The sequence below is a fragment of the Chlamydomonas reinhardtii genome, chromosome 16, assembly GCF_000002595.2.
Source record: "Chlamydomonas reinhardtii strain CC-503 cw92 mt+ chromosome 16, whole genome shotgun sequence".
Taxonomy (NCBI): domain Eukaryota; kingdom Viridiplantae; phylum Chlorophyta; class Chlorophyceae; order Chlamydomonadales; family Chlamydomonadaceae; genus Chlamydomonas; species Chlamydomonas reinhardtii.
This window is the reverse complement of record NC_057019.1, coordinates 2,942,758-2,953,491: the sequence shown is the minus strand read 5'-3', so window position 1 is coordinate 2,953,491 and position 10,734 is coordinate 2,942,758. Positions and strand designations below refer to the sequence as shown.

Below are 10,734 nucleotides of genomic sequence, written 5' to 3'. Positions count from 1 at the left end.
TATGGAGGGCATTGCTTCCACCGTTAGTAGCTGGACCAGGGGAGTGCCGCAGGTGTGACTGTGTGGCACCAGAGTACTTACACTTGCGAACCGGATACTGGTATCGTATCATGTGCTCGTTGCAGCGTATTTGTGGCTCTAGCATGTCGAGCATTGAGGACAGCAACTGGGACAATGCATGTCTGGGTTGTGCATGCTGTTGCTGTGTGCATCTTTAATTGCCCCTGCGCATGGTTAGGAGAGGAGCTGACCATCCTTAGATTGAGCGTGGGTTCATTCGCGGCTCGGACATGCACAATGCATGCATGTGCATACGAAATCCTACATCCGCTGGCGAAGGTGGGCTGTAGCTGACGAATATCAAGGGCTGTAAAGGCTCTCATCACTCGGCATCCTATTGGAGGTTCCAGGATTTGACTTTTGTCCTTATTCGAGATCTGAGCCCTGTACGGTACAACGCATCGATGACCACGCACACTTGCATGCATCGCATGCGCTTGTCTGCTGAAGTTGCTGTAACAAGACCATGTGCCGATTTTCTTGGCGTTTCCGCACTCCGACCACACTGTAATTCAACATGCCCCCGGTGCACTATCTGCGAGTCCTCTGCATCCGGGCTCCAACACGGCACAGCGACCGGAACTGCACGCCAACTCACCCAGCCACCAACTCAGCCACCAGTCCGCGCATATTACCCAGCCACCGACTCAGCCCAGCTGACGACCAGCTCAGCTAACTGTCGCTGTCGGTGTCTGTGTCCTGCAGCATGTGTCTCTTTCACACACCAGCGTCCACTCGCAAAGGTGTTGTGTACTTGACCCGTAGGCAGACGGTCATCAACACCTCGCCGTACCGCATAGGAATCCAGGAACCCAGCAGCACAGAAACTCTGTTGGTAAATTAAGGTCGCAGCCAGTGAACGGTACACACAGCGTCAATACAGACGTGGTACTGGTTGCAGTCTCTCTGTTACTTGCTACGTCAGGATGATAATCCGCCAGTTATCATAACACATTGATGTCCGCGTCATCCATCACACCGTAGAGGTGGCATTTCCCACACATAGCATGGTACACTAAACAATAGCTCAAGCCGGCCACACGACGAACACAGCGTTCTTACTTAGTATATGCATTATAAAGGCCTACTATATTACTGCCCAAGCTTACAACGACAAGTGTTCCCCGGTCACGGGAAAAGGGGCTGAGCCCCTCCACAGTCTGAGGCCCACAAGCGCGGTCGCGCACGTCGGGGATTCCACACCAGGACCTTCCAATAACCTAGCCTCAAATACCCCCGCCCTGGTCTACATGGCCGTGAGGAGCCTCAGTTGGCGCCTCGCCGGGCTTTTCCCGCTCCTTTTCCTTTTCCCGCTCCTTCTCCCTCTTGTCCTCCGCATCGGCTTTGCTGGCCGCATGCCCGTTCGCCGCAGCATCGGCTGCTGCCGGCGGCTCGGCTGCCACCAGCCGCCTGGACCCCATCGACCGCAGCTTGGCCATGGCCTTGGTCATGGGCGCCAGCGCCGTGGGCGCCGAGGCCAACGCGGCCGGCACCTCCACCACTGCCCCTGCCAACGTTGGCCGACCTGACGACGGCGCCAGCTCCGCCGCCGCCACAGCTGGCTTGGTTTCCGAGTCCGCCTTATGCGCCGCGGCCGGGGGCGTCGGCGCAGCAGCAGGTGCGACCGCTTTCCAGTGGTTGTAGTTCTGTGAGAGGCCACAGGGCACGGAAAGGCATGCACACAAGTCAGGCCAGGCTTCCCGTGAACGCTTGGTATGCCGGTATCCATGGATCCGCTTGCGGCGACGGCGCCCATGCATATACGGCAACTGTGCGGATTCCTCACCGCTAGGAAGTGGCGCATCATGCGCGCCGCGCCCGGGAACGCCGACGACATGGCGTGCACCAGTGGCAGCGCCACGAAATCGAAGAAGCCGGTCTGCAGGGGCACGAGGCGAGGCAGGGTGACGAAGGCAGCGGGTCGGGACTAGGCCGGGTATGAGCTAGGGTGAAGAATGATGGACCAGTGCGCTTAGCATGAAGAACGTGTGTTAAGGAGCGCCAGCAGTCCTAACCAGCCATGCTTTACAAAATAGTGAACAGATTTTACAAATACCCCGTCGTGTGCCATGCACGGCCGTGAGTTTCAAAGTCCCTTGTGTTCCTTAACACTACCTTTGCCCCTCGGCCCCCATGCGTACCTGGCTCTTGCTGACGCCCACTTTGGTGCGGTCGCAGAGCGGGCTGATGGAGATGCCCAGCTCGCGCTCCTTGTCGCCCTGCAGGAACATCTCCTCCTCCAGCAGCGCCACCCACCTGGAGGAGGACAGGGGCGAGAGGCGCAGAGTCAGAGCGGCAGCGAAGACAGCAAAGACAGCCATACCATGTTCAAGGCCCCCGCATGCTCCGCCCATTCCTGCGGAAAGCCACACACACACACCCTGCCCCGCACCCTCACCTCTTGTAGCACTCGAGCTCGCGGCCCAAGTTGCTAATGTCCGCACACTTGAGCGCCACTTGCAGGCTCAGAGACCGCTCCGTGTCGTCCAGCGGCTTTGGCACTGTGAGCTCCCCAACCGCTGCCGCGACCTCCCGCACCTCAGACGGGTTCCTGCAAGCACGCATCAACGCGAGTATCGCGCATCAAAATCATGCTGGCCCTCCCAACAGTTTCGCAGCGCGGCGCACAACATTGTATACACGTGCTGCCCGAAAGGACTAGTCAAGAATAAAGAGCACATAACGCGCCATTCCACTGACTTGATTATTGACAGCGGCTTAGAGTGTCCGTCAGCGCCTGTGGCCGCGGGCGGGCCCGTCGCAGTGGCTGGCTGGGCCTGCGCCTGTTGTTGCTGGGAGTAGGCTGCCAGGCGGTGCACTGTGTTGAAGTGCGACAGAATGGAGAAGTGCTGCTTCATGTCCGTGGCCAGCACCAGTTCGATCACCTGTGGAGGCAACACACCAGGAAGATGTAAACCAGGACAACGCGCCTGGCACCACATCTGGAAGCATGTGAGGACTGCCAGGGCCCTGGGCGAGTGACCCCGACACCCCAGCACTCCCGCAGCGCGCACCTGCTTGCGGAAGGAGCTGCGCTCTCCCGCGCTGAGCGGCGCGAGCAGGTCGAACTCCGGCCGGCGCATGAGCGTGAAGGCGGCGGCGCAGTGGTGGTTCTCTAGCGGCGAGCGGTCGTTGTAGCGCAGCGCGAGCTGGTCCGACGTGTTCACCAGGAAGTCACCGGTGAGGCCGGGGTGGCCAAAGTCATGGATCACCGCCGCAAAGTACATCGCCAGCAGCCCCAGCTCGTCCAGGTAGTGCACGTGCAGCTGCGCGTTGTGGATGATCACGTGCAGCATCTGAAGCACGTCCGCGGCGTGCGTGGAGTTGTGGTAGGGCGTGTTGACATAGCCAGACTCCACGCAGCGCAGGAAGCGCGCCAGCACAACCGGGTTCAGCTTGAAGCGGCTGCAGGGCGAATGGAGAATGGAGGATGATACGCGTTGAACGCGAAAAGCATGTCAACGATGCACTGAAACGTGCACGAGAGCCTAGGTCCACACGGGTATGACGCCGGTCTGGGAGAGGGGTCAAACGGCACGTGGATTTTGACAGGGTTCACGGTGTAGTTCCACACTAAAAGTTTGGCAGCAGGTCCGCGAGGTGGTCGACAAGCCACGGCTGACGTGACCCAGCTGGAACTACATCGCGACTAGCTGCTAGACGGCTTGGCGTCCAGGGGATGTGTTCCCGCCTGCTTGGCATGGTCGGACACGGACATCGGGTCGACCACTGAATTAGCTACCAGCGTTCTGCTAGTATTATTAAAGTACTATGGAGACCTCATGTACTCTATTTGCGGCCTATTCGGTGATGTCGCAGTCAACATGCTTCTAAAGTCTGCGCAATAATCGCGCTCTGATGCCAGTTTGAATTGCCGTCGTCTAACATACATACAAGGAGACTATACACATGTATCTGGGCTTAAGAATGCGACTCTGGCGAAAGCAGGCCTCGCGAAATGTGGTGACGGCCACCCTCACAAAATGCGACGGGAGCCAGACTTTACTATCCTTATGTATCCTATAAGTTAATTCCTGAAAGGGGGAGGCTAATCATGCGCGTGCGCGGAGAAACACGTGTTGACACGAATTTGCCCCTCCTCAGACCGGCGTCATACCCGTGTGGCCTAGGTCCGTGCAGATGAATATGGTGCCGCACCCACCCACCTGATCAGGCCGGATCTTTGCAGGATGAAGAAGCCCGTGACGCTCAGCGCATGCCCGTTTGTTGCTTTGGCCACCTCCAGCATGTCGAAGTGCCAGTCATCCACCCGCGCCAGCAGCTTCTCGGCTTGCTCCACGATGTTCACGACAGGGATGGGGTTGGGCACTACCGGCAGGTAGGCTGGCGTGGGATTTGCCAATGCCGCAGCGACCCCCAGCGGCGGCGCCGCCACCTGCAACACCACGTCTTCTGAGGCTGCTGCTGCGACGGCGGCGGCGGCCGCTGCCGCGCCTCCAGCAAGCCCCAGCACCGCTCCGGGGCCCGTGCCCCGCCTCGCCGCGGAGCCAAACAGCGGAGGCGTGGCGCCCGGTGAAGCGGACAGCTGCACGCCCTGCGCGGTGACGGTGTAGGGCTGCGGGCTGCTGTCCGAGCGCCCGCACTCCCGCTCCCGCAGCCGTGGGCTGGGCGTCGCGCTGCCGCCGCCTTCCCCGCCAACGCACTGGCTCGCGGGACCGCTGCCAGCAGCGCCCGGGTGGGTGGAGCCGTTACCCGAATCGATGGCGGCAGCGGCAACGCTGCCCGCGCTCACGATGTTGAACAGAGCCATCCGGGAGGGCGTGCTAATGCGCTTCGAGGCGCCGCCTCCCCCGCCGGACCAAGCAGACTCGCTCTGGCCGCTCGCCTCTACTACTCCGCCCCCGCACCCTCCGCCCCCACCTGCACCATGCGTCGCCGGGCTGTTGCTGCCGCCGCTGAGCACCATGCCGCGCGCGCTGTTTCCGGCCAAGCGGCTCACGCTCACACCCAACGGCGACGGCTCCTGTGCCAGGCCCGACGACACGCGCGCTGGTGACCGCCACAGCGAGCCCCAGCCACCTCCACCACCGCCCCCACCGACGGCGCCTAGACTCGATGGCCCAGCTGGTGCCTCTGGATCCGCACCTCCTCCCCCGCGCCGCAACCCGCCGAAGCTGATAGCACAGGCCCCTGTGGGCGGACTGCTGCCGGGCAGGCCGCTGGCGGTGGCCAGCCCCGTGCCGCGCCCCGTCAGCGCCGGCGAGGTGCCCAGCGACAGCACGCCGTCCTCCCGCGCGAGCGGCAGCGCGTTGTCGCCGCCAGCGTGCAGCGCAAACTCGTGGAGGGAGCCGGCGCTGAGTGCGGCGCCATGGCCTGTGTGGCCAGCGCCGGCGCCGGGACCGTGTTGCTCGGCGTGTAGCCGCACGCCCACGGTTGGCGGGCCCGTGCCTGCGCCGGAAGCCGCCGTGCCGCCACCGGTGCTGTGCCCAGTGCTGTGCGTGTGCGCGAGGAGGTGGCCGTGCGCTGACGCGGGCGGCAGCAGCACGCCATCAAGCGACACGTCAGGCCGCAGAGCCCTAAGCGGCTGCTGCTGCCGCTGCTGCTGCTGCGACTGCTGCAATGCGTGCGGCGAGGCCTGATGCGGGAGCAGCGGCATGCTGGAGCGCGCGTACTGCTCGCCGCCGTTCTGCCCTGCAAGAGTCAAGCCGCCGGCGCTGCCTGACCCGCCCAAGCCAATGCGGCCCCCCGCAACCGCTTGCAGTTGCAGCTGCAGCACGGCAACGCCGTGCGGCCCGCCGTGCGGCAGCGCGCTGGGCGGCGGCGCGGGCGGCGTCGTGTCAGCCTCCGGTGACAGCACGAACGCCAGGGCGCCCGACATCGTCTCTAGGTTGTAAACGGAGCCGCCGCTGCGCCGCAGCGCTGTGAGGTGCGGGGGGCCCGGCGGAAGGCCCCCGGCCCCGCCCGCAGCGATCGTGGCTCCGCCGCCGCTGGGGCCGTGGTGGCCCGAGGAGTGGGTGTCGGGACTGGCGCAGCCGGGCATGGGGCTACCGTCATGTGTGTACGTCATGCCGGACCGGTACGGCACCTGTGGGTGGGCGAATGCGGGACCCAGGCAGCGCCAGGCGGTCAAGTCAGGCGAGGCGACGGAGCAAGGGGCGTTCGGCCTGGTTCACACAGGCTGTGTGATGTCAAGCCAGGCCAGGAGCGTACACAGGGCTTTTTGTTACTGCGCCTGCAGACCTACACTCACCAGCGTGGAAAGCTGGTGTCCAGTGCCGCCTACCAGCTGCTGCATCAGCGCCTGAGCCACTTCCGCCTGTGGTAGACGATGAGAAGGGCATACGAGTGGCAGCAGGTTTATGAGCATGGGTCGCGAAGGGTCTTGGTGTGGCCACGCGCGCGTACAGGCGGCTTGCATTCCCCAAACTGGCAGCACTCACATCCAGGTTGGCTCCCTTGATCTGCTTTTTTACGTTCAGCGGCGTGTAGAGCTGCGCGTAACACGGGGCAAAGGCAGAAGTGTTAGCTGGCGGCTTGCTTACGACACCATAAGAGCTCAGCTAGGGAAGGCCTTGGGTGCAGCAACGAAAACGACGCCTCTCAACACACTGCAGGTCTACTCACGTCCATGTTGCGCAGCAGCGCCGTCCGGATGAACACCACGTCACTGCACCAGCGGCAAGTTTGATTACAGGAGTCATCAGTGGTGGTGTACCAGCCGTCGTGTGGGCCGTGACGGCTGGCGTGCGGGCTTGGTGCTCCCAACAGCACGCACCCGCCCCTCGGTGACCTGGGGCTACCCAGCCAACCCCACTCACCGCAGGTCGGGCGCATACCCCTCAAGAAGCGAGCACATCATGTCCCTGTACATACGCAAACGCACGCACGCACACACAACGCATGTGTGCTGTCTTCAAAAGAAGCAGTGGCCGGAGTGTCAGATGACGAAGGTGACCCATGTTTTGATCGGAAGCCGCAATGTCCGCGGCACTGTTGCAGCAGTGTGGCTGGAGTAGCCCGCGCCACTCAAGTACTTACAGTAGCAGGTCTGCCGGAGTTTCTGCGGGCGCAAGCACAGCGAACGAGACATGCTTAGTATGCAAATCACACACATTTAGCGAGCCATCACCGTAGCGCTTACGAACCCTTTGCCGGCGCTCCGCACACTGCGCACCGCCTCTCCCCTGCAACCCCCCACCTCACCTCCCATGTTCATGCGCGGACAGGCCGCGAGCGAGGCCGTGTGCTCCTCACGCAGGTCGTGGATCAGCTCCTTGGGCAGCAGCGCCTCCAGCAGCATCTGGTGCTGGCGCCTGTGAAAAGCGCGTGTGCCGTGTCACGGCCTTTGCCTTTGCGTCCAGAGGTGTCGCAGCACACATGAGCGCAACATGCGGGTGCGAGGGCGGGCTCGGGCACGGGGTGGCGGCACTGCAAGGCCGTGCAGCTGCACGCTGCGGCACCAAGCACGGCGGCTACAGCCGCTGCCTGCCCTCCCTTCATTGGATACAATCCCATCACGGCCGTCAGCCCTCACCTGGACAGCAGCGCCACGAACAGCGCCACCGCCACCGCCACCGACAGCACCACCACGCCCGCTAGCAGGCCCGCGTACCAGTCCGCGTTCCAGCCGCTGTCCGGCGACACCAGCACCTCCCACTGCACGGGGGAGCGTACATACAAGACGGGGAGGGGTTACGGGCCATGACAGGGCAGGCCCAAGGCGTGATGGCAGTGGCGGCCAGAAGGCGGTCGCGATGGAGTCCAGCAGAGGACAGGAAGACGGAGTAACACGGGCCCTATTCCAGGTGTAAATGAGTTGGACCTGAGACCAAGTGCCTTCCAAGTGCCTTCTTTCCCGTCCTGCCCGCCCCACCTGAGCGTTGGGCAGCTGGATGGTCGCCTGCACCGCGTGCTCCGGAGGCGAGGTGTCGCTGCGGGGGGTGAGGGGGGGCAGGAAGGTGCGCAGGTTAGCGGCGCAGGTGGACAACAGCCTCGGCGTGCCTGAGCGGCACAATATACGGACTTCCCCCATCCGTCCCGACTCTCCGACTTCCGGCGCCCAACCGCGCAAGACAGTCGCTGCCTTGGTCCAGCCCAGGGCTGAACACCGCCCCGCGGAGTGACCCTGTCCGGCGCTACCGAAACCCAGACCGCGGCCTCAGCAACCTGCCCAAGGCTGCTTTCAGGTTCTGGATCTCTTGGACGCTTGGACTAGAGTATAAAACCCCATCCCTCCCGGGCCCGCCCCCTGCTCCGTAACTGTTCCCCACCCCGCCATGCGCCACCCGCGGTCCCACCTTGCGGCGACAACGCGTGATCCGCCCGGCGTGCCTGTCACCGCCACCGTGTACCGGAAGCCCAGTTGCTGCAGGCCGCGCAGCTTTGAGCCTGGGTCCGCGGTGACTGCGTCCCAGTCCATAACAACGGAGGCCTGTCGGCGGTAGGTAGCAAGCGGGCGGCGCGTGTCGGCCGGGTGGCAAGCCCGATGGCAGGTAACGGCCCGCATGCTTGCAGCCAGCATCTTTGCCCCATGCCGTGGAAAGGATTTGCACTGCACGCAGCATGCCGAATTCCTTGCTAAGCAAACGCTTGCCGCAGCCTGGTGTGGCTGCAGCCGCCCAGTTGTGCAATGCCATGGTTCCAATGCTGTGACCTGACGTCCTGCGCGTCTTGGGGGGTTGATAAAACCCCGGCTTCGTCCCGGCACACTTACAAAGCCCCAGAAGAGTCCCGTGCTCGAGTTGTAATTGCATAGCTCGCCGCAGGCCGGATTGGGCAGCGGGTCCTGCTGTCCAAGGGTTGCGTTGGCTGCCACGCCCGGCAGGAAGATGGGCTGCCGGACGGTGATCCCGTAAAAGCCCTGGAGTAGGTTCGTGGGGCCTGACAGGGTCATTACCCGGTCCCGCACCGCCTTCAGCGCGCCCTCCCGGTTGGCTTCCGCTGCGCAGGCGCAAGTCAGGGAGGGCACACATTGAATACCGTACGAGCATTTGGATTGCGGTGGGCTCAACTTGACTAGTGCGCGACCCACACCAAGCTGGCGTCAGGCGTACAGGTCGCTGTTGGCTTGACTTACATGCAAAAAGATTCAGCCCCACCACATTTTCATTTCCTTTTGATGGGTACACGCTCCGGATCACGCCACTGGGCTGCAGCTGGAGCGCCCGGATGGAGTTGTTGGAGGCCTGTTGGTGGGCATCAGAGCAGGGGGCGCTTGCCAGGTACGCACGCGACACGCCAAGCAAGGGCATCACACAACGGCACCTTGTCAGCTACACGACTTGTCACCCTGCTAAACACCGCCGTGACCCGTCGCCCACCCATGGCACCCGAAGCCTGAACCCACCTGCCCCAGCAGTGCAGGTGCTAGACCCTGGAACAGTGGCTCTGCTGCACTCCATTGGGGATTGTACTTCACAACAGCCGCCGCCAGTAGAGCCGGCGCGATGGCGGTACTCAGCTGTTGGTGTATCCATAGTGCAGCGTCGGCGGCCGCCATCTCCGCGCGCTCCTGTTCGCGGCAAGACCGGGCGCGGGCAGAATAGACACCAGTCGAGTACGAACTCCCAGATGCGCACTGCGAGAAACCACGGCCAAAACCAGTACTTGCCGGGCGTTTCTCCGGACAATGCACTTACTCGAGTTGCGCGTTCTTGCAGCCTGGCGACATACGTAATCCCCCAGACGCCTGTTTGAGCGCGCACATAGTCAAGGGCTTTGGGTCGCACTCTGGTGCCCCCACTCAAACATCACTGCAACTACCCTGACGTCCAGTGCCACTCGACCTCCGTCCCCCGCGGAGATTGGCAGCTGCTGGGCGCTTTGTGTCCCGCTTTATACATTTAGCCGGCGCCACCGTAGTCTGCCGTATCGCTGCAAAGGGACTCGCCCGCAGCCGCCGTTTCTTACCAACTCCCAGGCAGAGCCCAAGCAGCAGCGCCGGGAAGATTATCGTACTGGGGTAAACCTTCACCACGCGCCAGGCTTGCTGTAAAGGGCCAGCAGAAGAGAACCCGAGTACGGAGCGGGGACGGGACTGCGTGAGTCAAGCAGGCGAGGGAACGCACCCTAGGTGTAACTCCGCACAAGTGGAGTGGCATATGCAGCACTCCGTGCATAGTAACAGCTGCAACGGCCACGGCTCGGGACTCCGCGCCGGAGCGCATGTCGAGGCGAGGTGCCTATATGCGTCAAAGCGCCACGGACATGCACCGACATAGTCTAAAGGTTGACGTGTACTTCCGGTATCACCCGCTTGTTGCGCTGGCTGCGCTTGTCAGCCAAAAACTGACTCGAGCAACCCCGGCTAGGCACCATATGCAGGCTCCGTTTCATTTTAAGCATTGCATATACAATACAACGAGCGCATGAGCGGCCAACACGAGCAGACTCACCCCTAGGGCAGCCTTTGCCCTCTCCCTCCTATTTCGCCTAGTAGTGTCGCGCCTCCCTCCATCATGCGATGTCCTCGTGAATGTCCGCTGTCCACCATCAGTCTCCATTGCCGCTGACTCCGACCAGCCTTTTGCACAAAGGCCTTAGCTAGCCCTGCCCCGTATTTTCTTGACACCTATCATTATGTACATGAACTGAAGCAATATTGGCGCCCTTCCAGCAAGAAGTTTGCAGTGTAAGGTCCTTGACGCCCTTTTGACGGACAGGCTTCAGGGCATTGAGTGCCAAAAGAAGACAAATTGTTGTGTAAGAATTCGC

At 62.4% G+C, this 10,734-nt stretch overlaps 1 protein-coding gene across 1 annotated transcript; it reads right to left on the bottom strand.

Moving 5' to 3' along the window:
• Nucleotides 1-2: 2 nt before the first annotated feature.
• On the bottom strand, nt 3-10,734 carry CHLRE_16g664150v5 (uncharacterized protein). The gene is made up of 22 exons (XM_043071040.1): nt 10,416-10,734; nt 9,931-10,009; nt 9,660-9,709; nt 9,368-9,532; nt 9,098-9,206; nt 8,735-8,961; nt 8,319-8,452; nt 7,895-7,952; nt 7,556-7,677; nt 7,225-7,334; nt 7,060-7,081; nt 6,840-6,884; nt 6,646-6,688; nt 6,462-6,512; nt 6,272-6,337; nt 4,227-6,106; nt 3,075-3,465; nt 2,761-2,945; nt 2,459-2,611; nt 2,202-2,316; nt 1,847-1,939; nt 3-1,706 (listed from the first exon to the last, which is right to left on the bottom strand). The coding sequence occupies exons 1-22, from the start codon at nt 10,521-10,523 to the stop codon at nt 1,287-1,289; spliced, it is 4,626 nt and encodes a 1,541-aa protein (XP_042915682.1). The 5' UTR covers nt 10,524-10,734; the 3' UTR covers nt 3-1,286.

Bases quoted from the DNA above. Each gene is read 5' to 3' on its own strand.
- CHLRE_16g664150v5 (XM_043071040.1), bottom strand. From the start codon at position 10,523: ATGGAGACTGATGGTGGACAGCGGACATTCACGAGGACATCGCATGAT. The intron at 9,533-9,659 runs GTAAGTGCATTG...TGCCGCGAACAG, and splicing joins TGCAAGAACGCGCAACTCGA to GAGCGCGCGGAGATGGCGGC. The intron at 6,107-6,271 runs GTGAGTGTAGGT...GCCCACCCACAG, and splicing joins GACACCAGCTTTCCACGCTG to GTGCCGTACCGGTCCGGCAT.